The 25,562-nt window shown below is 31.8% G+C and overlaps 4 protein-coding genes and 1 pseudogene across 5 annotated transcripts; 2 read left to right on the forward strand and 3 right to left on the reverse strand.

Annotated features, from left to right (window-relative positions):
* LOC104763448 (defensin-like protein 69) lies at positions 883 to 1,401 on the forward strand. The gene is made up of 2 exons (XM_010486816.2): positions 883 to 1,035; positions 1,137 to 1,401. The coding sequence occupies exons 1-2, from the start codon at positions 963 to 965 to the stop codon at positions 1,352 to 1,354; spliced, it is 291 nt and encodes a 96-aa protein (XP_010485118.1). The 5' UTR covers positions 883 to 962; the 3' UTR covers positions 1,355 to 1,401.
* Positions 3,698 to 4,099, forward strand: LOC109130503 (annotated as a pseudogene).
* On the reverse strand, positions 7,036 to 11,581 carry LOC104761447 (myb-related protein 308-like). Of its 2 annotated transcripts, none has more exons than XM_010484528.1 (3): positions 11,354 to 11,581; positions 8,208 to 8,337; positions 7,036 to 7,859 (listed from the first exon to the last, which is right to left on the reverse strand). In XM_010484528.1, the coding sequence occupies exons 1-3, from the start codon at positions 11,502 to 11,504 to the stop codon at positions 7,154 to 7,156; spliced, it is 987 nt and encodes a 328-aa protein (XP_010482830.1). In that variant the 5' UTR covers positions 11,505 to 11,581; the 3' UTR covers positions 7,036 to 7,153. The 2 variants fall into 2 exon arrangements, 1 of the variants encoding a protein (XP_010482830.1); XR_763195.2 differs by lacking the exons at positions 7,036 to 7,859; positions 8,208 to 8,337 and adding exons at positions 8,615 to 9,172; positions 9,285 to 9,371.
* Positions 15,410 to 16,860, reverse strand: LOC104761448. Its single transcript, XM_010484529.1, has 2 exons — positions 16,198 to 16,860; positions 15,410 to 15,898 (listed from the first exon to the last, which is right to left on the reverse strand). Exons 1-2 carry the CDS (start codon positions 16,687 to 16,689, stop codon positions 15,539 to 15,541), a joined length of 852 nt encoding a protein of 283 aa, XP_010482831.1. The 5' UTR covers positions 16,690 to 16,860; the 3' UTR covers positions 15,410 to 15,538.
* LOC104761449 (cyclic nucleotide-gated ion channel 4) lies at positions 17,538 to 22,206 on the reverse strand. The gene is made up of 8 exons (XM_010484530.1): positions 21,473 to 22,206; positions 20,653 to 20,868; positions 19,707 to 20,020; positions 19,446 to 19,554; positions 19,091 to 19,327; positions 18,912 to 18,998; positions 18,071 to 18,435; positions 17,538 to 17,815 (listed from the first exon to the last, which is right to left on the reverse strand). Exons 1-8 carry the CDS (start codon positions 22,082 to 22,084, stop codon positions 17,662 to 17,664), a joined length of 2,094 nt encoding a protein of 697 aa, XP_010482832.1. The 5' UTR covers positions 22,085 to 22,206; the 3' UTR covers positions 17,538 to 17,661.

Genomic DNA, 25,562 nt, shown 5'->3' on the forward strand with positions numbered 1-25,562 from the left:
TTTGTCAATTGAGACCTAAGGTTCAATTGATTTATCTGGTGGTTAGAAATGTAGGCGGTTTCACTCTTCCCTAATATTAGTTAGAAAACATTCTAAATTCAGAACAGACAGTGCGGAATCTTTCAAAAAAAAATCCATTTTATAGCATTTTGGTGTCTTTTTTATTGGGGATGACTTGATAAATCGATTGAGTTAAAAAAAAAAAAAAAAAATTAGATATGATAGTTAGCTTTAATCGAAAAAAAACTGTGCTTATATAGATAGCAAAGATTGGTATGAGTCGTATGACATGTCTAATATCAATGGAGTCGCTTACAAGTAAGGAAGTTATTTACACATGAATTTAGTCAGTATCGTTATGCTTAAAGCATTTATATGTGGCTCTAGTTTTGGTCTACTATACAAAATTGTTTAAATTTGTTAATTAATTATAATACATATAAAATTATGACAAAATTATTAACGATTTGAAAGATGAATATTATGTTGATTAACTATATTATTTTGGATTGGTTGTGTAGTGTTGTGGTTGGGAGATGAAAGTTTAGAAAATTCAACAAGTGAAGCATTTAACTGAGACGGATGAAAATGATGCCTTTACCGGAGGAGGGCCAGGGGGCTATGTATGTTTGGGGCTTTGTGATTATATTAGCTAGATTCAATATGCCAAAAAAATTAATATTAGCTAGATTCAATATGACAAAAAAATTAACATCAGCTAGATTCAATATGCCAAAAAAAAAAATATATTAGCTAGATTCAATATATAGGACAAAATAATTATTTTGCCTTAAAATGGTTTTAACTTTTATGTAGGCAAAGATGCTTATTAAATAGCTGAATAAGCTTTGGTCATGATCACTTTTTTATTCTCTGCTAAATTATATATACATGAACAATATCTTCATAGAGGAAAAATCGTGTTTTAATTAAAATAATTGAGAATCGAAGAGAGTTTGAAGATGGGTTCTTCCAAATTGTTGATTGCATTCACTCTCGTGGTTGTGATGGCCATTTCCTATGACCTCTTCGATGGTATGTCTCTTTACATAAACCATGATTATATTTTACTTCGTTCATTACTTTTTTTTTTTGGGTATTTCAGTTTCTTATTTGTTTTTTTATGATGATTGTAGGAATAGGAATAAATGCAAGAACTGTGCCTCCGACTTGCTACGAAAGTTGTAACGCAACATTTCATAGTCCAGAATGTAACAAAATGTGTGTAGGATTGGCTTATAAAGATGGTAGCTGCATGTATCCTCCCCCTGCCCTTGATGGTCCTCCTCAGAAGCGACCTTACTTTCCTCGTTGTTGTTGTAACCCTATCATTCTTCCACCTCCTTCTCTTTGATCAATATATTTCCTTTAATTTATAGATTTTGTTTTAAAGACATATCTCTAATTTCATATGGAACTATAATATAATAAAAACAATTAATTTATTATTTACTGTATTTATCATTTTAGATTTATTTTAAATAGGATTTTCTTGATTGCCTTATAACAGAACAAGCAGTTATCATCATATAGAAATGTAAAAAAAAAAATTTCAAATTACTATTACATCTAAATTTCATAAATTTGTTTTGAACAAATAAACTCTTATATTGAAAACGATTTTTAAGTCGGAGTTATCGGTTTGAGATCTGAATAAAGTTTTAAAGACTTTAAATGTTATGTAAAATATGTTGTTATTAAATCAAGATTTTGTTAAACTCTGCTAAAGTTTAGTGTTATTAGTTTGTGATTTGTAAAAAGTTATTTAAAATTTTAACAAAATTGGATTATTGGATTCAGACTTTTATAAAGTCATTCAAAATTTTGTGTTATTCAAATAAAATAAATTTAAACACACCAAATTTACAAGGTTCTGAATCAAAATGTTACCAAAATTTTTGTAGGTTATGAAGTATAGTTCGATTGTTAAAGTAATTTTTTTTGCTATCTAACTTTTTGTATATCAATTTTTTTAAGAGGATTTGTTTTTAATATACTGTGAAGGAGAGAATCTCATTATAAAAAATATATATAATAAATGTCCATAAACTCATGCTAAAGACATTTGAAGGAAAATTGACAACTTGTTGTAAACCAATAAAGAAAAATTGCTATCTCCTAGTGCTATTATTACTACAAGAGTTAAAACAAACTTAGTTAATAATCCATGTAAGTTAAAACAAACTTAAAACAGAAAATAACTTGGGAGAAGTAATGGTTATGAATTTATAATTATTATCATATCTAATAACAATAGACTCTCTATTTATTGTTGAAACCATTTTTTTAAACAATAGACCCTTTGATTTGCTTTTCTAATACCTAAAAGAAGATAATAATATACCAATTTAATTTATTTATTTATTTATAATTTGAAGACTATTATAATATACCCTTTTCCTTTGCTCTTTCAACAAAATTTCTTTATATAATATTTGCTTTGTTTGTTTTTACATCAAAACATAGATTAAGAATTTGGAAGAAATTTACTACCATTATAGCTAATATTAATGGATCCTTTCTTTTCTATTTTCATTAATTGGGATTACTACTGTTTAATTTACATTATTAAACCATAACTATAGTAAGAAAAAAGTTGTCTCCTTTTACTCTAAACCATAATATTGTGGGCAAAATAATATTTATAATAAAAATATCATATATTTTCATATAAATTGCTCAAAGTGCGCCCTTTACATCAAAATAAACCATATCTTGAATTTTTTTTTTTTAGAATGAGTTCTTCCAAATTGTCAGTTGCAATCTCTCTCGTCGTTATGTTGGCCATTTCCTATGATCTTTTTTGTGGTGTGTTTCTTTATACTCTGAGATATATATATGATCTATTCGTAAATTTTTCCTAATAACATTTAATCCTTTTCTTATGATTGTAGATATGAAAATAAATGCTAAAACTCAGACGTGCTTTGACCATTGTAACGGGACTATCCAGAGTACGGAGAATAAGAACTGCAACAAACAGTGTTTGGAGATGGCTTTCACGGGTGGCACTTGGCTAGTTGTACTGAACAACATGAATTTCCTCACAAACTTTTTATTAATCGTTCTTGTTGTTTTAACTATTATGTATAAACATTATTCTTTTAGTGGGAGGATAATATAATACACAATTTTTCATTAACTGTCATTAGTTTTTTATTTAACAATTAGAGGAGGACCAAAACTAGGTGGGAGGTTCTTTTTCATTTTTTTTTTTTTGCAACTTAAATATATATATATATATATGTATATACAAAAACATGTTTTTTTTATTGATTAATTTTCTTTGCTAGCAAGTTTGATAAGTAATTCATGTGGTTTGACTATAATATTATAGTATACACTTTTTCATACTAATTAATTTGTATTGCATCTTAATTTATGACAGAAATATGGTAACGTACAATATGGTAATTTATCTGTACTGTATTATGGTTATATTTTTTTAGCTACATTTGTTTGTTAGTAATCTCTGGCATATATAGCTATTCTCTTGTAGAAGTTAATGGTCAATTGGTCATACTATGTATGGTAGAGAAATAAAAATGAATTTATGGTTATGTATATAAGTATTGACCAACCATTTGGTGTAATTATAAATACACGTACTACATGCCTGCAAATTGATAAGCAAGAACAAACGTAATTATAACACATAAAACTATTCAAAACTGTGTAAGAAATTGAATTGTAGAAGATGGCTTCCTCGAAAATGTTGGTTGTATTCACTCTCACCATTCTCATTGCGGTCTCCTCCGATCTAGTATCCGGTATTTCAAAGATCTAATTTAACAAATTCAGCATGATTTACTAAAATACCTTTTTTAATTACTAACAAGAAGAAAAAAAAAGGTGAAAATTGTGGTGTTTATATCAAGAGTGGTTTTCCTTGTTTGTGTGTCTTATATAATGAATTGGGCTTATCTAATGGATAATTTTTCATCAGGGGAGCCTTCGAGCCAACTCTGCTTCAATCCTTGCACTCCTACACTTGGCAACAACGAGTGCAAAACGATGTGTGAATAAGAAATACAAAGAGGGTTCTTGTGTTGGTTTTGGAAACCCCCCTACTTTCAAATATTGTTGTTGTAATAACTAAATAATTATAATTAATTAGAGTTTGAACGGTAATAATATTGTCATTCTATTAAGTTTGGGTATGTTATAACAAGATAAACTAATATATATACATATTTTAATGAAACATTTTAATGAAATGATATTTTAATCAATAAACATTTTTTTTTGTCAACCAAACATTAATCTAGAAAATAACTCCAAGGTTGGTTGCCCAAACCGGAGGATAAGAGTTTACAAAAGAAATTTCAGAAGATAAAGATCTCGAAGAACGAGCAAGACAGTCTGCCCGTACATTAGATGTATCTGGAATCTTCGAAAGCGTGAAAGAAGGAAAGGAAGGATGGAACACGCAAAAATCATCCAACAGGTTGGAGAAAGCGGGCCACTCATCGGGAGACTTCACCATCGCCACTAATTATGCACAATCCGTCTCAAAACATTGACAATCGACACCCATCGCCAGCAGGGATTCCATCGCCCAAATCAAGGCCTAAAGCTCCGAATGTAGGGAAGAAGGGCTACATCATTGACTTCGTGCTCCCATTTACAACGTGATATCCTCTCTATCACAAAACGTCCAACCCAATCCTACAAAAGGATCTGAAATCTTCCAAGAGCCATCAACCTGACACCGAGGGAAGGGTTAATTGACATGTAAGCCTGAATCAATTAAACATTTTATTATACATTTTTAATGAAATAATATTTTCAAGATAAAATACTAAAAGTTTTGTCTTCCTTACATATTTTTCTATGGAGTTCTATTTTCTTTCCAATATTGTTGTTGTAGAAACGAATTAATTATTTAGGGAACATATTAACTCTCACTCAAATAATATAGAACATTTCCTCTCATACAAATATTTAAGTAAATGTGTATTATTTATTAATTTTCTTTTTCTTTCATATCATTTCATTATTCTATTGTATATTTTGGCCGCAAGGTTCAATGAATGGTTAGGCGTATGTATTGTTTTGAATAATCCAAGAGACTAGAATGGACCACATATTTTTATTATATACTTATGATATGTATATTATCTGTACATGTACATAAGTGTAAATGTGTAATTCAGTCAATAACATATTTTCAAAGTAGCATCTAGCTACTAATTAATTAGTTTATGTTATATGTATATGACGTTCAACACCAACCTAACTAGTAACTATCAATAATATTGGTTTATATCTATTTTTCACAACTAAAAAAAAGAGAGAGAAAGGAAATTTGCAGTAGCCTATCAACATGGGGTGCTTAACTGCTTGTAGCAAATTTAGTTTTTTCTTCTAATATGCTACAAGCACCGTTATGAAATTAAATGAATTTTGTTACGTCATTTCATCTTGCTACAATGGTGGACCTCGTAACAGCTTTTGTAACTGATAAATATTGAAGATAACCATAATTAATATAAAGGGATAATCATTATTACCTAAGATAAGAATGAATATTTTACTATACAAAAGATAATAGCGATCAGGTTGACTAATTTAATGCATGATCGTATTAGCATTAAGCCATTAACATATAACACCAAAAAAGTGTGCATGAATAAAAAAGACAAAAGAAAAAATAGATAAAGCAAAGATTGACTATATATCTCATCTCACTGTATGAACAGTTTTATAAATTGGGTTTGGTGTCTTGAACAATCTTGACTATATATATGTATCTACTAGTTAGTGTATGAATCTCATACACCTTTTCTTCTAGTGGATAACTATTTAAATCTACCTTTAAGGTGTCTTATTATTCAATGTTTTTTTCTTAATACAAACTAAACATAAAGGAATACAAGTCGACGATTGCTTTGTTCTTTTATGTTGAAATTGAAAACTAAACTTCTATGAGTCTATATGACCAATTAAATTCAATCACTATTATGTCATACTCCACCAAATGTGTTCTTAATCATCAAAATTCAAGATAGTACAAGTATAGGGAAGTGCGTACAAGTAGAAGACCTTTTTGAACTAATGAAACGTTCTTCGATTTTAAAACAACAATTAAGTAGACAAAAGAAATCCAAGATAAAGGATACAGTACTTAAAATACTAAGTATGTATGTAATCCACTTACGCACTTGTCAACCATTTTATGACCTTTTGGGACGAAACAAATGGAAAGGTCTTCGACGTAGAGAAAAAAAAATTAGTGTAAGAAAATGCAAAACAAAGCAAAGATAAATGACACAATAAGCTTTAAAATAATATAATATGTAACAAAATTCTATATATAGGGGTTACGTTTTATTTCTTTATTGATTGATAGACCCCATATAAATTTATAAATAAATTATGACTGATTTTGAATTAACATGTTTTACCCATACACATTTTAAATTTAATGCTGGTATAAAAGATCTAATAACAAATGTTTTTGCTTTAGATTTAACAAAAATCTATGGGCTATGTGATGAATGATTGGAGCTGATATTATTAACATCGTTTTTCTCACGGATTGCTTAGATCTTGTGAACATGGTGTTTTTCCCTTCCGGGTAGCTAGCTTTCTCAATAATCTATCTAAAAGATATTGCGGGCGATATGGAGGAGTTCAATTCTTTTTCTCTTTCTCTAGTTCTTTGAAGTGCAAATGTTCAAGCGGATTTTAGGGCACGAAAAGCTCCTGCTGAACTGTTTAGTGTTACCTTTATAACTAACATCTCTTCCGGTTGACTCCTTTTGAACTGAATTAGTAAAAGATGTTGAAAAAAAAAAACAAATTTAGGAACCAACGAAATCCTTATGAATTTTTGAGAGTAGACAAATAGAAACTTGTAGAAAAAACAACTAGTAGAATGCACAAACAAAGCCAAAATAAGTTGTACACTGGCTAGCTACTAAAATACTAAGTACGTGAAACACTTCACACACTTATCAACCACCTTAATTCTTAAGGCCATTTATGTAAACAAATTGAAAGTTCTTCGTATTCAAAAAGTAGAAGGAAAAAAAACATTAACACATCACAATAATAATAGACTAAGCTCTTAAAAGTACAAAAGTACATGTAACACAATTACAAACCCACAAAAATAAAAATAAACCAAATAAGATCAAGAAATAAAACACTATGATAGATTCAAAGCATTATTATTATGATCATGATGCTGATGAAACATCAACATGTCGCTACCGTAACTCTCTCTATCGTCTTCGCTTCCACCATTGACATGAAAAGTCGAAGACGAATTCAATGGTGTCGAGCTACTCGACGAAGTTCCCAGAAGCATTGATGAACTAAAATTCCATCCGTCCTTAAAAGTCTCACCGTCGTTAATTTGGTCGGATACAAATGCGGCCGCTGAGTGGTTTCCGAGTTGAGGGACTTGGTTACTAGATGGATCACCTGAACCGGTATAACTGAGATAGTCTCCCAAGTACTCTCCATTGTTTTGCCATTGAACTGGTGCTGTTGAGTTGAGCAAACCGATGAAAGTGGTTTGATCAGTGTTTAGGTCGTTTTGAAGCTGTTGGTTTGGTTGGTGATGTTGGTATGATTCGGTCTGAACGTTGTTGAGAGAGGAAGTGAGGTGATTCAAGATATTCGGATTAATATTTGAAGTAGTGAGGTCAAATGGAGTACTCATCGGTTGTGATATAGATTTGAACAGTGATGAGGTGAGAAACGAAGAGAGCTGGTGAAGATTGATTCGGGGACAATGAGTCACCGGATCAATCCCCATTCGTAAGAGTTTCTTTTTTATATGTGTGTTCCAATAGTTTTTGATTTCGTTATCTGTTCTTCCCGGTAAGTGAATAGCAATGGCAGACCATCTATAGAAGAGAAAGAAACTGAGTTAGATTTTTAAGTAGATATTAAAAAGAGAAGTATAAATCGTTTTGACTTGCTAAGATATTAGCTGCGTAAAGAGTTGAAGATTGCAAGCTTAGCTTAGCTTTAGACATTTGACCTTGATATAGTGTTTATGATCTTGTCTTTTAGTACAATTTATATAAGTATATGCAAGTAATATTATAACAAAATTATAAAGACATGGAAGTCCAAATGAAGTAGGTGTAGTAGTGGAAAACTAGGTCATGTCACTTAATTTAATCATACATATTAACAATTATACACATAAATGATGAAAATAGGAAAATTGAATTAAGATATAGACTAACTTGTTTCCAAGAAGACGATGGAGTTGAATGATGGTTTCTTCCTCTTGAAGAGAGAACTCTCCCCTCTTGATATCGGGCCTTAGATAATTCGTCCATCGCAATCTACAACTCTTCCCGCATCTTCTTAACCCTTTTCAAGATTCACATGCATATATGATAAGAACCATGAATTTTACGTTTTAATTGTAATAAAACACTAATGTTAACATTGAAATGATATAATCAGTGGCTCATAAAGCTGATATATATTAAGAAAAAAAACAAAGAAAAGTGGTACTATATATTATTATCGACTATATGTAGATACACTACAAGAAAACAAGCTGTTTGGGACTCCAAAAATCATCCTAAAATGGTCACAAATGCACTATATATGACTATTTTGTGACTATTTTGAATGGTCGTTAAAATTTGGTCGCAAAATTTATTGGTCCCGATATAGTCACAAAATACTGACCACTATGTGACCTCATTTTATGTCTTAAATTTGCGACTACATTAAGATCAATATGTAGTCATATATTCCTGACCCTTTTGCGACAAACTACATAAAAAAAAGTAAAAAAAAAATATAAAAATTTATACAAGAAAATGAAATTAAAAGTAGTTTTTATTTCTTTCGTAAATTCATTATATATATACAATATATCTATATAACTATATCTATAGATTGGCAACTGCCGGAGATGTATTATTACAGCGACGGAGAACAAAACGGTGGCGGCGACCGGAGTGCCAGAGATGCGACTGTGCAGAAATCGAGATGTATTGATGGTGAACTGGCAGAAGATTCGAAATGTAGTGGTGGTGGTAAACGGTGCGAGCAACCACCATCATCTCCGACATCGTTGACACTGGGATCTTCAGATCCACCACCTCTGACGTCGTCGTTGACAATAGGGTCTTCAGATTCAACACCTCTGAAGTCGTTGTTGACACTGATTCTTCAGATCTGTGGTTGAGACCTAAAGTACAAATCAAATAAATAATTAAAACACATAGAATTTCTCCAGATCTATTCTCAGCAACGATGGGTTCAGAAACAGATTAAGAACGGAGAGAGAAAAAGAGACAAACTTGTTTCCACCGTCTACACTGACGCGGTTGCTGTATTAGATCCGACGGCCGGTATAGAAACCACGTTTAACTCTGCTCCTTTGGTATCTTCAGAGGAGAAGGCGACAAAGAGAGAAGATGAGGAAAAGAGAGAAAACAAAAATTGATTTTCTTTAGAAAGAAAGGGAAAGACACGATGAGTAGAAGGGAAGGAGAAAAGAAGATGATTTCTGTCCGTTGGATTGACTTCATCAATGGTGGATAATAAACTAATGACAATCTTTGCCATTTAAGAATAGCCAATGAGAAATTTTCCCCTTTTTTCTTTGATAAATTTTGGTAATTTGATTTCATTTTATGTTATAATTTAGATATTGGGGGTATGGATTTATAAAGTATTAGAATTGATTTAGATTTAAATTTTGATCTATTAGATTTCAATTAGATTTATAAAGAAAACATTTTGGTTTTTTTTAAAGTGATGGATTTCTGTTTTTTATATATATATATATATATATATATATATATAAGAGTTACATTATTCGAGTTTTATAATTATGATTAAAATAAAAAATGACTAGCAAAAATTGGTAACAAGCATTCAAAAGCACTTATAGTCCAAACTTATTATACATATAAAATTTTAAGTTGAAGGGCCACAAAGATTTACAAATGATTTTACAACTCAGATTAGAATTCTCAATGTAATTAGAAATTACATAAAAATCACAAATATTACATAAAAATCACATGTAACACTTATACATGTTATATATGTAAGTTGCAAATATATTTTCTAAACATTGGAAATTAAAGTGTTTTGGGTATTAGAATGATTGAGTGTCTAAAATAGTTCATATCTATGTAGAAACAAATAACTTAACATATTTTACAATTCTTTATTGTTGAATATATAAATAAATTCGTTAGGCCTTGGTAAAAAGTAGCAAATTCGTCACAATCTCATGTGTTAGTAGCAAAGTGGTGGCAAACTAGTCGCAAATATGTGACCGTATTAGTACAATAGTCGCAAAGTGTAACTGTTTTGTGACCTTATTCTATGAATCACAAACTTATACATATCAAATTTTAAGTTTAAGGGCCACAAAATTTTGCAAATGATTTTACAAGCACTCATATTAAGAATTATAACTACTATCTATGAGTGTAATAAGTAAAAACTTGATATAGTAAGTAAAGTTAGAAATTACAAAACAATCACAAACAAGATATAGAAATCACATGTAATACTTATACATGTTATGTAAGTTGCAAATATTTTTTCCTAAACATTTGAAATTATATTTCTTTTTGATATAATGATGATTCATTGTCTAGAGTGATTCATACCAATGTAGAAATAAATACATTCACAAATTTTATAATTCTTTATTGTTGAATATACATAAACAATTATTAGAAGTTAGTAAAAAGAAGCAAATTCGTCACAATCTCAGGTGTTAGTAGCAAAGTAATCACAAAATAGTCACAAATAATTAACAAAATAGTCTCAAAATGTGACCGTTTTGCGACACTATTTTGTGAGACAAACAAAAAAAAATTAAAGCCTCCAAAAAGAAAAAGAAAAAATATATGATTCGGCAATCACTCGTAGAATTATAAAAAATATTTCTTAAATTAATGAGTAAAAAATTGATATAAAGAAAATACCTAAAGTCACAAATAAGTAGCAAATTTGGGACTACTTTTGTTACTGAAACTCCCGACCATAAAAAGCGTCTCTAATTCGTCACAATTTACGATTATTTTAGGATTTCAATGATATAGTCTTATAATAGTCTTATAATAGTCACAAATATGAGACGATTTGGAGACTACAACTGTTTGTCGTAATTTTGGGACTATTTTGCAACCATTGTTTATGTAGTCTTCTATTAGTTATAAATTCGTCCCAAAAACGTTACAATTATTTGTGACCAAAAAAAGAGTCACAAACTGTAGTCTCAAACTGCATGTTTTCTTGTAGTGATATATAAGACATGCTAATCATTGTTCTTAAACTTTAAACGTAAACGTAAATACAAATCGCAAAATTTTGCTATTTTTTGCTTGTTGGGGTGGAAACTTACCAGCGTTCTTGGGAAGGGTTCGCCATTTTCCGGGACCGTGCATTTGAATATAGCCAACGAGCTTCTCGTCTTCCTCTGGAGTCCATGGCCCTTTCTTCACTTCACTTTCCTCCGAGCTTGAAGATTTTCCCATCTGTTTTCCAAATGTCATGTGTGAGAGAGCTAAAGAGAGAAAGAGAGAGAGAGAGAGAGAGAGAGAGAGAGGCTAATAGCTTTATGAACTTGATCAAAAAGAAATTATGGTTTTTTCATGAACATGTATTTACAAAAATATATAATATATATGGAATATGCAAAGTCAAGTCAAGATGATTTGGTACCGTCCTTCCATCATCTATCTAAATACGTGTCTTTTCTTGATGAAATACGTAGAAAAAAAATAAAAGGAACAGCTTATTATGTTGACAAAACAAAAGCTAGTAAAAATTGCTTTCTATTTTTAAAGTCCTTAGTAAACAAACAAAGAGCATGAGACTAATCCCATCTCTATTAACCCTAAACTAATTAATTTCGATGGAGTGAGAACACGTGGCATAATATGGGTGGTGTATGAAGACGTATATGTCATATAGATTTGTGAGGAAGGTTCCATTTGTTTTGGTCCCTTTGTCTCAAATCATCGAACAGTTTTCAAGATAGCTAAGTTTGTTTTCAAGATAGCTATGTTGCGTGTATGTTTAGTGTTTTACTCATTAGTCATCACTATACAATTAATTTAATACTAGTATGTAAATAGTAGCCATTGATATTCAATGAATATGTTTATTTGTAAAATTTTGGTAACAGAAAAGGATTTGCCTAAAAAGAAAAGAGAAAAAAAAATCAAGTACGGAAGTATGTAAAGAATGACTCTGATCGAGTAAAAAACTTAAGTTAAATAAATGCAAATGGATCCAAGTGTTATAAAATTTTCAGAAGCAAGCTATATTATTGTGCTGATTGAATTTAGAAATCCGATCAAAGTGCTTGAAACTCTCAGTTTGAGTTGGGCATCACACCAGAGTTTATATATTACATAACAACAACAATAAGTCAATAACTGATAACCGTAGACATGCATTTTGTTTTTACTAAGTTAGGTAAATTAATGACATCCGCCTTAAAAATAGAACAGTGCAGACCGCAGACGGATTTGGCCTCTCTAACCACATTTACCATTCAAACCATTTCAATCCAAAATGGATGATTTGACAAGTCGATTAAGGAGTTTTGATTTGATATTGTAAAACTTATTACTATTTCAGATTTTTTGGAATCTATATGGATCTGTTAATGTATATTCATAAGCTTTATAATCAATAGGTTCTATTGATCAGTGTAATTTTTTTTCCTATGTATAATTCTATTTGTAACAATAAAAAAAAGTAAGATATTAAAAATAAATTAATAATGATAATTACCAAGACGACAAAAATAATAATAATAATAATTCCAGACAATCTGGTCAAATATTATTTAATTCTTAAGTACTAAATTAAAGGAAATGCTGTAAATTATTATGGGTAGGTTTTGTTTATTGCCTGGTTCTATCTACAACCCAATATTAAAATTTAATTAGCACAATAATTTGTCTTCTTAGGAACATTAAATATAATCGCTGTCATAGAAAATTTTGACGAACACAATTGGGACGTCGTTTCAAATTTATTAGTTTTCGTTTATAATTTGCAACTGTCAATCATGCAAGTCTTTTCATAACATAAACTATCAATTATGTAAGTCTTCCGCATGTCAATTCGTTAACCAGCTACCACTTTCAGTTTAGTTTTTATAAGTTTAAAGTTTATTCTTCTTCTTTCGTATGAATTTCTATTGTTGTTCACGATTTTCAAACTTCGTTACATCATTTGCTTGCTCGTCCTTCTTTCTCGATTTTATTAATAATATATGTTCAAAACGATATTTAAGTTTGTTCTAGAATATGCTCCAACACTACAACTGATATATGATCGGTCGTAATTCGAACACTGCAAGCGATATATGATCCGATCGGACGAACCGTACTGATTGAAAAATAAAGAACTAGTCAATTAGTTAATGTTTTATATAACAGTCCCTCTCATTTTGCTATACTTTAAGTAGCTAAAAGTTGCATATCTACTTAAGAGTGTATATTTTATGTAAGGATAACTTTATGCATTATTATGCATTTTATTTTTTATTTAGTGTTTTCACATGTATGCCGATCATAAACACAAAGTTCCGCCATCTGGGTTCGAGTAATATTAGCCACGGGTTTTGAAATTTAACATAGTTTTTCCCGACTCCAGAAGATTAGTCTTTGGCCCTAACAAACCTTTATAATCACTCCTAAGTTATCACAAAAAAAAGTAATAAAGATATGAAATCATATACATTACATATATATAATAATAATAATAATCATTAATTCAATATTCTCAGTTACGATCGCTTTGTCATTATGATTTTTTTAATTGTACCTCTCTACCATAATTTTAAACAATATTATTTGCAAAGTTACATCTATTCTACATAATATTTTTTGTTTATAAGTTTTCATTTTGATGGTTGTGTTTTTAGTAAAAGTTTATGTTTAAATATTATGCATTCAAACTATTTTATTACATTCAAATGATTTCATAATTAATGTATAGTTTTAAATTTTAAATTTATTTACTTTTTTTCTAAAATACTTCTCCCGCGACATCGCGGGGATCTGAATCATAGTAATAATAATAATAATACTAATAGTAATAATAATAATAATAATAATAATAATAATAATAATAATAATAATAATAATAATAATAATAATAATAATATAAATATGAAAATATAAAGACATGAATTGAAATTAATGATCGAAAAAACCTTGCTTATTTACCTTTCCAAATTCTTTTATATTTAAAACTAATACACACACACAAACAGGCTTTAATAAAATAAAAGTAGAAAAAGAGAGGAAAAAGACTTAAAAAATTTCGAAAAAAAAAAAGAAACCAAACGTAACGTTAGATTTCATGGTGTATTATTAAAGCAACGTTAAAAAAAAAGAAACCACGACGCATTGAACACGTACAAATGTGGTAGCAAGTAAAACTAATTAAATGATTTTCTCTCTTGTATTTTTCTTGTATTTTTCTCATATTCAGATAGCAAATTCTTTTAGATTATCTTTAAAACTAAAGTTAGGATTACTTAAAATTTATAATTAAGGAGTAGCCTTTAAGAACTCGGCTAAATTGGTAAGTTTGATTTTCACTGCACTTTTGTTTCATTTACATTTTTATTTCTGTTATAAGTGATGATAAATTGAATAATTGAGCTAAAAAAGAAGACTAGAGAGACTATAACACCTTCCAAGTCGAACCAGTCATTTTCTTATATGGTTTTGCATAAAGAGACACCATATCCATATTGAAACAGTTATTTAAATGATTTTGCATCAAGTTGAGAGACATAGTAGTCGTCGGCGACTCGTCCGCACGGACTTAAAAAAATAAAAATATAATGATAAGATATATGACGCTGTTTATCAATTCTGTATGATTTTCCTTTTGTAAAAAGTATGTTACATATTTTTGGATTAGTTAGATAAGAACTATTTGTATAGTCGGATAGTATTAATCGCGGATCTCAAGTTAATGGTTCAATGTAACTAAAAGTTAGTAACTTTTCAAATGTTTTAGACACAGAAGGAAAAGGTCCGTTGACATGCGTTTCTTTCAATGAATTAATTCAGTTGTGCTGCGTGGATAATGTTGTACGAGTAGGACACGTTCCAATAACTTTCACTATTATGTTTCAATTATTATCGTCCCTACAAAACTTAATGAATTAACGCAAGTCAAAAAAAAAAAAAAATTGTCAACATGCAGCGGATTAACACCCCACAAACCACTAAGATAATGTCGTGGTTATATCTTAGTATAATTTTGCATTAGAATTATTTTTTTTCCGTTGACAAAATCGAAGTCGGAAACATCGGCCAAAAAAATGATGTTAGTCAACTATCACCTAAAAACTAATCAATTAGTACAATACTATCCTAAAACTTGAGTGGGAAAGCATAACTTAGAAGGAAAGAAAACTGAAAGATTTTAGACAAAGCAAAATGCCTATAAACGAGAGTGACAAATTTCCAATAATAATCCAAATATGAACGAACACACAAAAAGGGAAATTTCATTTTCACAGATAGATTCAGAATTTTTGTTTCTTTTGTCAAATCTCATCAGGCAATTGAAATCTCTGCGTACCGAAAATTTGAAGAGATGAGTTCTGTAGAAAAACAGCGACACCACATTTAGCACTGTTGAATCCATCCCATACCGTGAAATGAGCCGTCCCTGAGACAATCTTCTTCGCCGTCAAATCTTTGACGTTACATAACTTTTCTAGCTTTCTCACGACGTAGTCATTGGACAAGACTCTTCCTGAGTTCTCTCCTCGAGGACAATCGTTTACTAAACCATTCTCGTATAGCGCCACCATTATATCCATCCCGTGCGAGTCCACTTTCATCCTCAAAGGTCCTGTGAGAGTAACTTGAAGGGTTTCTGAGGTTGGTCTTTGGAATGTGGCCTAATAAAAAATAAAAAAAAAACAAGATAACAGTTTCACTGATCTTGATATCACAATGTAACCATGAAGATGTTGATAAACCATAGCCAAATTCATGTTTATGTTACAACAACATTACATATACAAATTAATGAGTGTAATGCCTTGGACACAAAGTCTTGTGTTACGCTACAAACACTCATTGAGTCTTGAACCATTAACGTTCACGTTAGTAAAATAACACATAGTGTAGTAACTAGTAAGAAATCAATCATATAGATTCCATGCATCAACATGACACAATGTAAGAAATTACTCACCCGAAACGCCGGAGAAGGAAACCTAGGAGCTTCAACAATAGACTTAAGCAACGTCTCTTCTTCATTCCCAAGAAATTGAACACGACCTTGAACAACAAACTGTGGAGTAAACATCGTATCTTGATTCAACGCTTCGATATAAGCCTTTTGCCTCACCGTCCACTGACTCGATCCATACGGATCTTTCCATCCAACATGATCCCAATAATCAACGTGAAAAACCAAAACCAACGCCGGAGAACCACTAGATACACCATCTCTTCGGATCTTTCCATCGAAATCACCGCGACCAAGACGCGAGACGAGCATCTCTGCCTCCGGGGAAGTTTTACATCCTTGAGACGAGAAAAGCTGAACAAGAACAGGTCCATCACCTACGGGAACATCCGCAGCTACAACAGCCGCGTTATGACCGGAAACGCCTTTCCCGTTGGTGGTGGTGGAAGTTGAAGATCCTCTGACGCCAAAACATGCGAAAAGACGAGGCGCCATTGGAGGGAGAAACAAATCAGAAGATATTCAGAAATGTTTCCCCAAGAAAAAAAAAAAGTGAAAATGTTCAGAGAAACATCGAAATATTGGAGGAAGAGACAAGTCTTAGGCTAATGGTGATGAGAGAAAGGCGGCAACAAGGTGTCTTTAGCCAATATTATTCTTCTCTTTTTTGGCCTTTGGTGGCAAAAGCTGTAATTTGTTTGAAGGTTTGTTGTTGTTGCTTTGGGAGGAAGAAAGTGTTGGGTGACACGTCGTCATATGAGTCCGTGACAGGTTACCAAATCTTTCAACGAACAGTCACCGCATAGATAAATCAAACCGGTTGGTTTATTTTCCCGTACAAAATTGAACCAACAATTCTGCAAACCCAATTGGATTTTCGTCACGTACTAAAAATTTGAATGGTAACTGCGGTTAGGACGGCCAAATCCATCTGCGGTCTGGACCGCTTCATTTTTAAAGCGGACTACAGACCGCTGCGGACTACAGACCGCTGCGGACTACAGACCGCTGCGGACTACAGACCGCTGCGGACTACAGACCGCTGCGGACTACAGACCGCTGCGGACCAACTCTATTTGTATGTAAAAGCGGTCCGCAATTGGTCCGCTGCGGTCTTGTTTCTGCTTTATTTGGACTGCACCACTACGATTTATATTTGCTGAATGGTAAATAAAAAGCGGTCCAGTCCGCTGATGGATTTGTCCGCCCAACCACTGCAACCATTCATACCCTAAGTTGTTTTCATTTATTTTCCACAAAATCCCCCTTTGTTTTTCACCTATGTGTACCAAATTGTTTAGCTAAAGGCTAAAGCTACCATATTCTTTATTAATTTAATCATATGCTATTCTATGACTAATTATATATATAAAATAAATAAAAATTGATGACCACAGAAATAATGTAGTAAGGAATTTTGAAGAAAAAAAAATAGTAGAGATAATAAATATAGTGATATAGTGTCAATCAATAATCATCGAAATCGTCGGGATTAGGCTTCGGAGAGGTTAAGATTGCTGTATAGAGCCTCAATTTGTCTTCTCCTAACGAAGCACATCTCGACAATGGTCTTCTCGGCCTTATGAATGACAGTGAGGTCAACGTTAGCCTATGCTTGTACCTGTCACGTTAATGAAAACTACTTACTTTCTATGTAATTCCATTCTCACATAATTAAAAATGTCTTCAATTTGTATTTAGATAAACAAAAGAAGCTCGTAAACTACCACTTTTCTATTTTGGTTGCTTATAATTTGAGAGATAAAATAGAACATAGTTATGCATTTTTTTAACATGCAAAATTAAAGAAAATTTTCATTTTTTTTTTTTGAAAATGATTTCAATGAGTTTAATATACTCAAAAAATGAGTCGTACCTCCGCCAAGCTAGCTGAACCGCAACCGCAGCCCAAGTCCGCCAACCAGGAGAATAATAGCGAGCACTGCGTTTAACTTTCTCATTGACAAAAGTGTAACGAAAATGCTGCGTCACGTACTTAACGTCCTCGGCGTCGAGTCCAAATGCTTCGGTGGTCTCGAGTGTTACAAGCGTTGAAGAAGACGACGGTAGCCTCTCCACGAAGGGCCGTCGGAGACACCACGAGAGAAGCTCGTCGCCACTAAAATTTCCCGGACCTAACATGCAACAGCTCTTGACGCCGTCTCTTAATAACTGACTGCTTTGAAGATGACCTCTCACCACGAATAACATTCTCTGCACTGCATCTCCTTCTTTCTGAATCTGCATTTAAAACAAGAACATTACTTTGTGTTAATCGTTGAAAGGTTTCTTGGCTCCCACGTTACACAATGGTTTAGAAACCCGTTACGATCTCTTTAAATGCAACAAAAGAAAAAAAATATATAACAAACAAATTTCAATGGAATTAATTACAAAGTTGTCGCACAATCTTTCAAAAACTAACCCAATCACAAAATATTGATCGATTTCTATGAATCAGTTTCATGCTACAATTGCGATAAAGAATCACATGTGGATGAATTAAATTCTAGACCAATAAAACGAAACCTTTTAGCACATAAGAATAAATAAGTTAATAAGTTTTGCAAATTTTTAAGAGTTGTTTAAGTGTTTTCTATGTTTTGTCTTTGAATATTTTTATTCCGCTCTATAAGTCTATAATATGATTTTCTAAACTAGATAGCTTCGTGACATTAAAAAATATATTTCAGAAGTTGGTTTTGAAGATAACTTACTGTTTCTCCCTTGGTGAAAATAAGAGACTTTACACGGTCGCATATATTCTCAAGCACCAAATCATCCATATGCTGAAACAATGGAACCTATCAAAAATCCAACTACTGACTGATCAATCATCGTTAAATCGCTTTCTTCTTCTTTTTAGTAGTAAATAATTAATTGTAATGAATCTAACCTGTCGGACCAAATCTAAACAGAGATGGTATTTGATGTCTCTCCTAAGACCTTCCGGAAGGTTCTGAACCATCTCACACTCGTCTACACCGCGCATAGCGGCCCATCTCTGCCGCTCATAGTTCCGGACTCGCTGCCTAAACCCTAACGGCAAATGTCTCTTCTTCATCCACCACTCTACGTTCCTCATTTTCAAGTGCATTGCTTGCTTCTTTGAAGTTGTTGCGTGCAGAAAGACCTTTATTTTTAATTTTGCATCATATCAGACTTCCTTAGCTTAATTACCATTTTATTAACTAAATTATGATCAGAAAAAATGTTTAGCTATATATATATATAGATATATGTATATGTACCTTGATATTACCGATCAACATGGTAACGAGAAGAAGACCACTTGTTAGAACTATTATATTGAAGACAACCTCCGACCACTCTGTTGTGCTCTCCAAATTTCCAAATGTGCTGATTAAGTATGTAATAAAAACAAATGAATTAAAGATAAAAATTTATTCGATTAAATTTGGTCAGACGTTTCTTCTGTGAAGAATTAACTAAAATTCACACCGTGCTGGTTTTGAAAGTTGAACAATTAAACCAGTTAGGATATGAAATACCTTAAAGTCATGAGACCCCAAAAGATAGGAAAAAGGATTTTCTCCAACCGGCTTTCATTGCTCACAAGTTGAATGGTCCACTGATAAGCACCATATGTGTAGTTAGTGTTGATATCTAAGCAAACAGATCGGGCTTGATGGTTTTGTGCCCAAGCCAGTCTAGCTCTATCAAGGACCATCACGGTCGTGCCATAGTACACTGGTTCTTTACATGACAACATCCTTATGTCGCATCCTATCGTATCTTCACATTGTTCTTTAAGACATTTCGCTGATCTTTGAACTCCTAACAGGTACCAACATGCTCCTGCTGCCTATAGTTCATAAACATATATATGAGATAGTAGGGGATTATAATTGTAAATAGTAACCTGATGAGTCATCCAGGGATAAATAAAAGTTAAGCTAATGATTGCATATTTTAATATTACTCTAACGAAGACTTTCGTAATTTAATCATACGTAAAAAACCAAAGCAACTGTGTTTAGTTTCATTAAATAATCTGATTGCGACTTGTGTGATCGAAAGAATCATACCTTCCTCCTAACAAATCTTTTCTCAATTTGGCATTTTCTGATTTATTTTTTCTTCTAAAAGAAAACTCCCACAGCAATGGAAAAGGTCCATGTGAAAAATTTTTAGGTACCTTAAATAATCTTACAACTAAAATCTTATAAAATATAATTATTCGGCACCTGAAAAATTCAACTCTTTCTCCATGGATTAGTAATTTTATTAAATTACCCACTCAAAAAAATAAAACATGCAAATCATTTAACTAGACTTCTTGACAATTGCTCAAAACTATATGGACTATCACAATACACAACTAGTCGTAAAATAAGTTGTATATGTGTATACCTCAATCATTGAAATCCCAATCCGCCGTGAAATGATAAATTTACATATACTAAGTAATGAAAAACAGTTGATAAGATAACTTACATGAGCGGCGACGAAATAAGCAAACATGTTTAGTGCAATTCCCCACCAGACGGTGCCGAAGATGTAACCGGAGAGAGTAGCATTGCGGCGGAGATGACGGACTGAATGATATATCTTCGGTAGATATTGAAATAGGAATGTTACAAGCAAAACTGACACCACTAAAGTCACAGAGCCTCTCTTTAGAAGAGAGGGTATCACCACCCACAACACCACCTGCTCTCAATATTTTTATTTCTAACTTTTAAATTAAATAATTGTAACAAGAAAACAAAAATGTACAATCGAATAGATAATTGAAAACGAATGAACTGTATTATTTTTGGTCCACACACGAACATGATTAGGTCAGACTAAGTGAGTGTTTTCAGACCATATAATTATTTAGATATAAGATTCTTTTTTCTAGATTAGTCAATTTTAGTTCAGTACTAGATTTGATTACTATGATTGTGCCTTTAAACAATGCTAGTAACTGTATTGTTAACTCGCAAGAAATCTTCCTCCATATGTAGAAATATTTATTAACGTTTGTCACTATCTAAATGATCATATTCTAAAGTAAACTTGGAGCGATTAAATGTGTGCATATTAAATAAGTGATATGATCGTCCAAAACGACTTAAATAAGTAAGTGCATATTAAAACCAAATGGTATGATCGTCCAAAACAACTTAAATAACATAGTGTTGAACGATTTCTAATGAGTTTGGTAAAATTTCAAATTTTTCTCCATGGATTTTTCTGTAGTTTAGAAAGAAATAACAATCAAAATCAGTATTCTTTAAAATAAGACAATTAAAATATTGGCTAAACTAACCTGAGGTAATGGTAAGATAACGAAGAGATCGAAGAAGAACCCTCTCTTCTTAACGTACGGTGGAACAATCCTCGTAGAGCCACGTGTCACACGTCCTTTGTTGTTATCGCCGTCGCTATCTCCGCCGGGATAAGGCCACCGGCGAGCAATCTTGAACTGAATCCAAATATTCCACAAGTGCAAAAGATCGGTCATGGAGCGTAAGGCAGTGACGGTGAGAGCGAGCCAGCCGTCGACGAGGAGACACATACACGCATCGTTCACCGATATGGTGTAGAGAAAAAGCGGGTCTACGAACAGACCCGTCGCGCAAACGAGGAGAAAGACTCTGTTCCATTCTTGAACCCATTTGGATCTCGGGTCAAGTATTCGACCCAACATCATCCATTTGTTGTTGTTATTGCTTGACCCGTTTCTTCTTCCTCCGCACGTGAGCCCTACACGTGAATCTTCTTCTTCCTCTTCCTCCTCTTCAATCTCTTCCATCTCCTCTTCTTCTTCCTCTTCCTCCTCCTCAGTGTTGTCTTCGTCTGAGTAGTATCCAACGCTGCTTGACGCGCGTGAGTCGCGTGAGAAACGTAGCGTCCGTGTGAATTCTTGCTCTGTGGCCATTGAGAGTACTAGCTAAACGCATGCAACACAGAGAGAGGGAGAGGGATAAGATAAAATTAAATAGTTCTTCTTGTGAAGTTCTCTACAATGGAAAGAGTTTTTTTCTTTTTTTTTTTTGGAGAATGAAGAGAAACGTTGTCTAATTGTCTAAGAAAAAGGATATTCTAAGGTGGAGATGCTAATCAATTTACCATTATGCCCTTGTAATTTTTTTTCCCAATGCCTAATAATGTTATTAATTATTGTTATATATGAATATTTATTACATTAGTCAGAGTAAATTCCTAATTTAAAATGTTGTAGAAAAATTATTTTACTTTTGTACGTAGTCAACTAGTAGCAAGTAGTAACACACAAACATGTAAAAACTTGTAACAAATTTTCATGAGGGACCAAGTTTTTACATGTTTAATAACAGGTGATGAATGGAAAGAAAAGAATAAAATATAAATAGCAAGGAACAATGTAGTATTTTAAATGGTATTAAACCCAAAATTTGATTATTAATAAAAAAATGATCACTTCAACATGAAGCCAATATTTAGTAAGATATCTCACGACTATATTTTAGTTACAATCTATAAAAAAAAAAAAATGCTCAGTTCAGAGGTGGAGGGTGTTCCTGTAATTTGACAAGAGCATCATCAACGTAAGGTTTTGTCTTTTTCTTCATCGTCATAGATGTTTTTTATCTTAAGGATTTGTTTCTTATATTTTTAAAAGCTTTTGTAGTATACTAGAGAAGCAAACAAACATCTAGATGGTGACTGTATATATCCTTGTCGATTCAATAATATACGATATCATTATTAATTCATCCTGTTAAATTAGTAAAACAAAGTTGAAATAAAATAACATAAAGCTGACATTGTACCATAAGCTGATAAGAAATGACACAATAGTTGATAATGAAGAACAAAGGTGTGCATATGATATATAAACGTTACGTTAATTTTAGTAGAATAACGGGTTTAGATTAAGAGTAGAAATAACACTGTTAGATAAAAAAAAAATGGACATTATATATTTCTGTTGCTTAAATAGAAGTTTGTCGAGACAACATATATGCTAATATGCTATTATAGTAAAACAAGAAAGTGATAATTTAGTAATTTTAATTAGTAGACCTCATTAAGACAAAGAAAAGTTTAAATATGCATACAAGTATGCATATATAGTATACATGACGGTAAACAAAAAGTGATCATGATCCAAATACAATTAGAACCATTTAATATTCCCATGTAGTTATCGCTTGATTGTCTTCTACATGATGATTACACCTATTTGTTGATGTGAGTCAAGTGAAGATTACTACACTAACTATTCATCAACGCCTCCTTATAAGCCCTTCATGTGTCTATACAATTAGAAACATTTAATATTTCATGTAGCTATCGTTTGTTTATCTTCTAAATGATTATTCAACGCCACTTTATTTTTGTATGCACGCTTGATTCGAATTCATAAAAATTTGGATATGAGGTTATTAGTGGATCTCCAATCCAAAATTATCAGCGGTAGCGCAACACAAAAATTGTTATATTATTTTCGCTATATACCACATAAAATCTTAAGCATGGGAGTTTATATTGTCAGCATATAAAAACGAGTTTATAAAATAGAAAAAGTGGAAGATAGAAGATATATGTGTTTCGCATGAGTCACATGAAGTGTTCATTTTTGTTGGGTTGTTAAGTAATAAAAGTATTTTGAGCTTCCTTGTTCACTAAACTCCAACATAGTGATTTGTCATCTCTTTAGAATATGTACATAACTTACATATGGCAATTCTAACCATCACTCTCTAACGTCTCCCCACCTCAAAATTCATTCGATCCTCCAAATCTTTATCTCTCTTTCATTATTGTTTATTACATTATTTTGTTTCCTGTCTTATTTTGTAAGTTTCTTCTCTCTCTTGTTTTTTTTTGTGAAATAATATATGAAAAAGCAAAAAAAAAAAAAGAAAACAAGTTTTTATGGTTGACAAAAATAAAAATAATAATTTGTACTCCCTCCAGCTTTTTTTACATGTCGTTCTAGAGCTTTGCACACAAATTAAGAAAATAAATCAATGTTCTATTATACCACTTTTTTAATACATTTTCTATTTTTTTTTGGGTCAAAGCATTAAAATAGTTGAGATAAAATTGGTATTTTTACCAAACATATACATTGAAAACCTAAAATGACAAGTATTGGAAAACAAAATTTTTACTCTAAAATGACAAAAAAAAAAACAGAGGGAGTATATAGATAAAGCAAATAAAATTACAAATATCTCAATATTATTATATAAAACTTTTAAAATATATATTTGATCCAACATAATGTTTTTTATTAAGTTATATAAAATATAAAAAAATATAATATCGCAGTGTACCATGGGCTAAAATCTAGTTTGGTTAGAAACTTGAAATCTACTAATTAAAAACGTACAAAGATTGCCCACCAAGTTATTCCTATATATGAAGTGATGCAATCTATGGATCTAACACTCACTCTCTCTTTCTTCTCGATCACACATATATACACTTCTCTCTCTCACGAAATGTTTTCAAGAAGCCTAAGTTTGAGAAGCATCTCATCCCGCTTCTTTACTCGCCGGCTTTCCTCCGGCTCTGGCGATGGAGAGGAAGAGGCCCTTTTGCCACTCAAGACCAACCATGGCCGCCGCCACCACCATCGGTCGAGAGCCCTCCACAACCAACAAAACTGGAGAAAGATATTGAAAAAGCGAAGAACCATCTTGACAACTTAACCAAAAGGCATACCGGTGTTTCTGAGAAGCTCACCAAATTGGACGAGAAGATGACCAGTGAAGCTGACTGTGAGGCTCAAAATGATTTACAAGAAAAGATGTTAGAGTTGATGGAGAAAAAGGAAGATTATGAGAAGGAACTCACCCAAGCGAATGAGATGTTGGCCACACTCACGGCAAATCAAGAGGACTAATGTTGTTATAGTTTCAATCTATCTGCTTTACTTAAGTTAACTAAAAAATTAAGATTATGTCAGTTCTCAAGTTAAGTTAACTAAAAAAATTTAAGATTATGTTAGTTCTCTATATATATATATGTTTGTCATATCTCCTTTTTTTTTATTCTTTTTTTTTGCGTAATTAATGTCTCGAACTTAATATAAACCTACAAACTCAAACTATAAGCCCTAAAACCAATATATCTTTAAAAATAATTTTAGTTATGTTAAAATAATGATTAAAAATAATAAAATAAGAAGTGTCGGAAAGGAATAATGATTCTAGTTTCGTATAGTTACAAACTTTTAAGCAATATCCAAAAGAAAAATAGACAGTTGATGTAAAGTTTTAAGACTCGATCGGTAGATGGAATCTTATTGCGTGCAAAAACAAATATTGCAAATATTCCCTTAATCTTGAAGTAATTTGGCTTAATTTATATAAACATTCTAAGCTTTTCTTAATGATAAGTTTGTATCTATTATCAGTAATTTT

This window comes from Camelina sativa, chromosome 18 (genome assembly GCF_000633955.1).
Source record: "Camelina sativa cultivar DH55 chromosome 18, Cs, whole genome shotgun sequence".
Taxonomy (NCBI): Eukaryota; Viridiplantae; Streptophyta; class Magnoliopsida; order Brassicales; family Brassicaceae; genus Camelina; species Camelina sativa.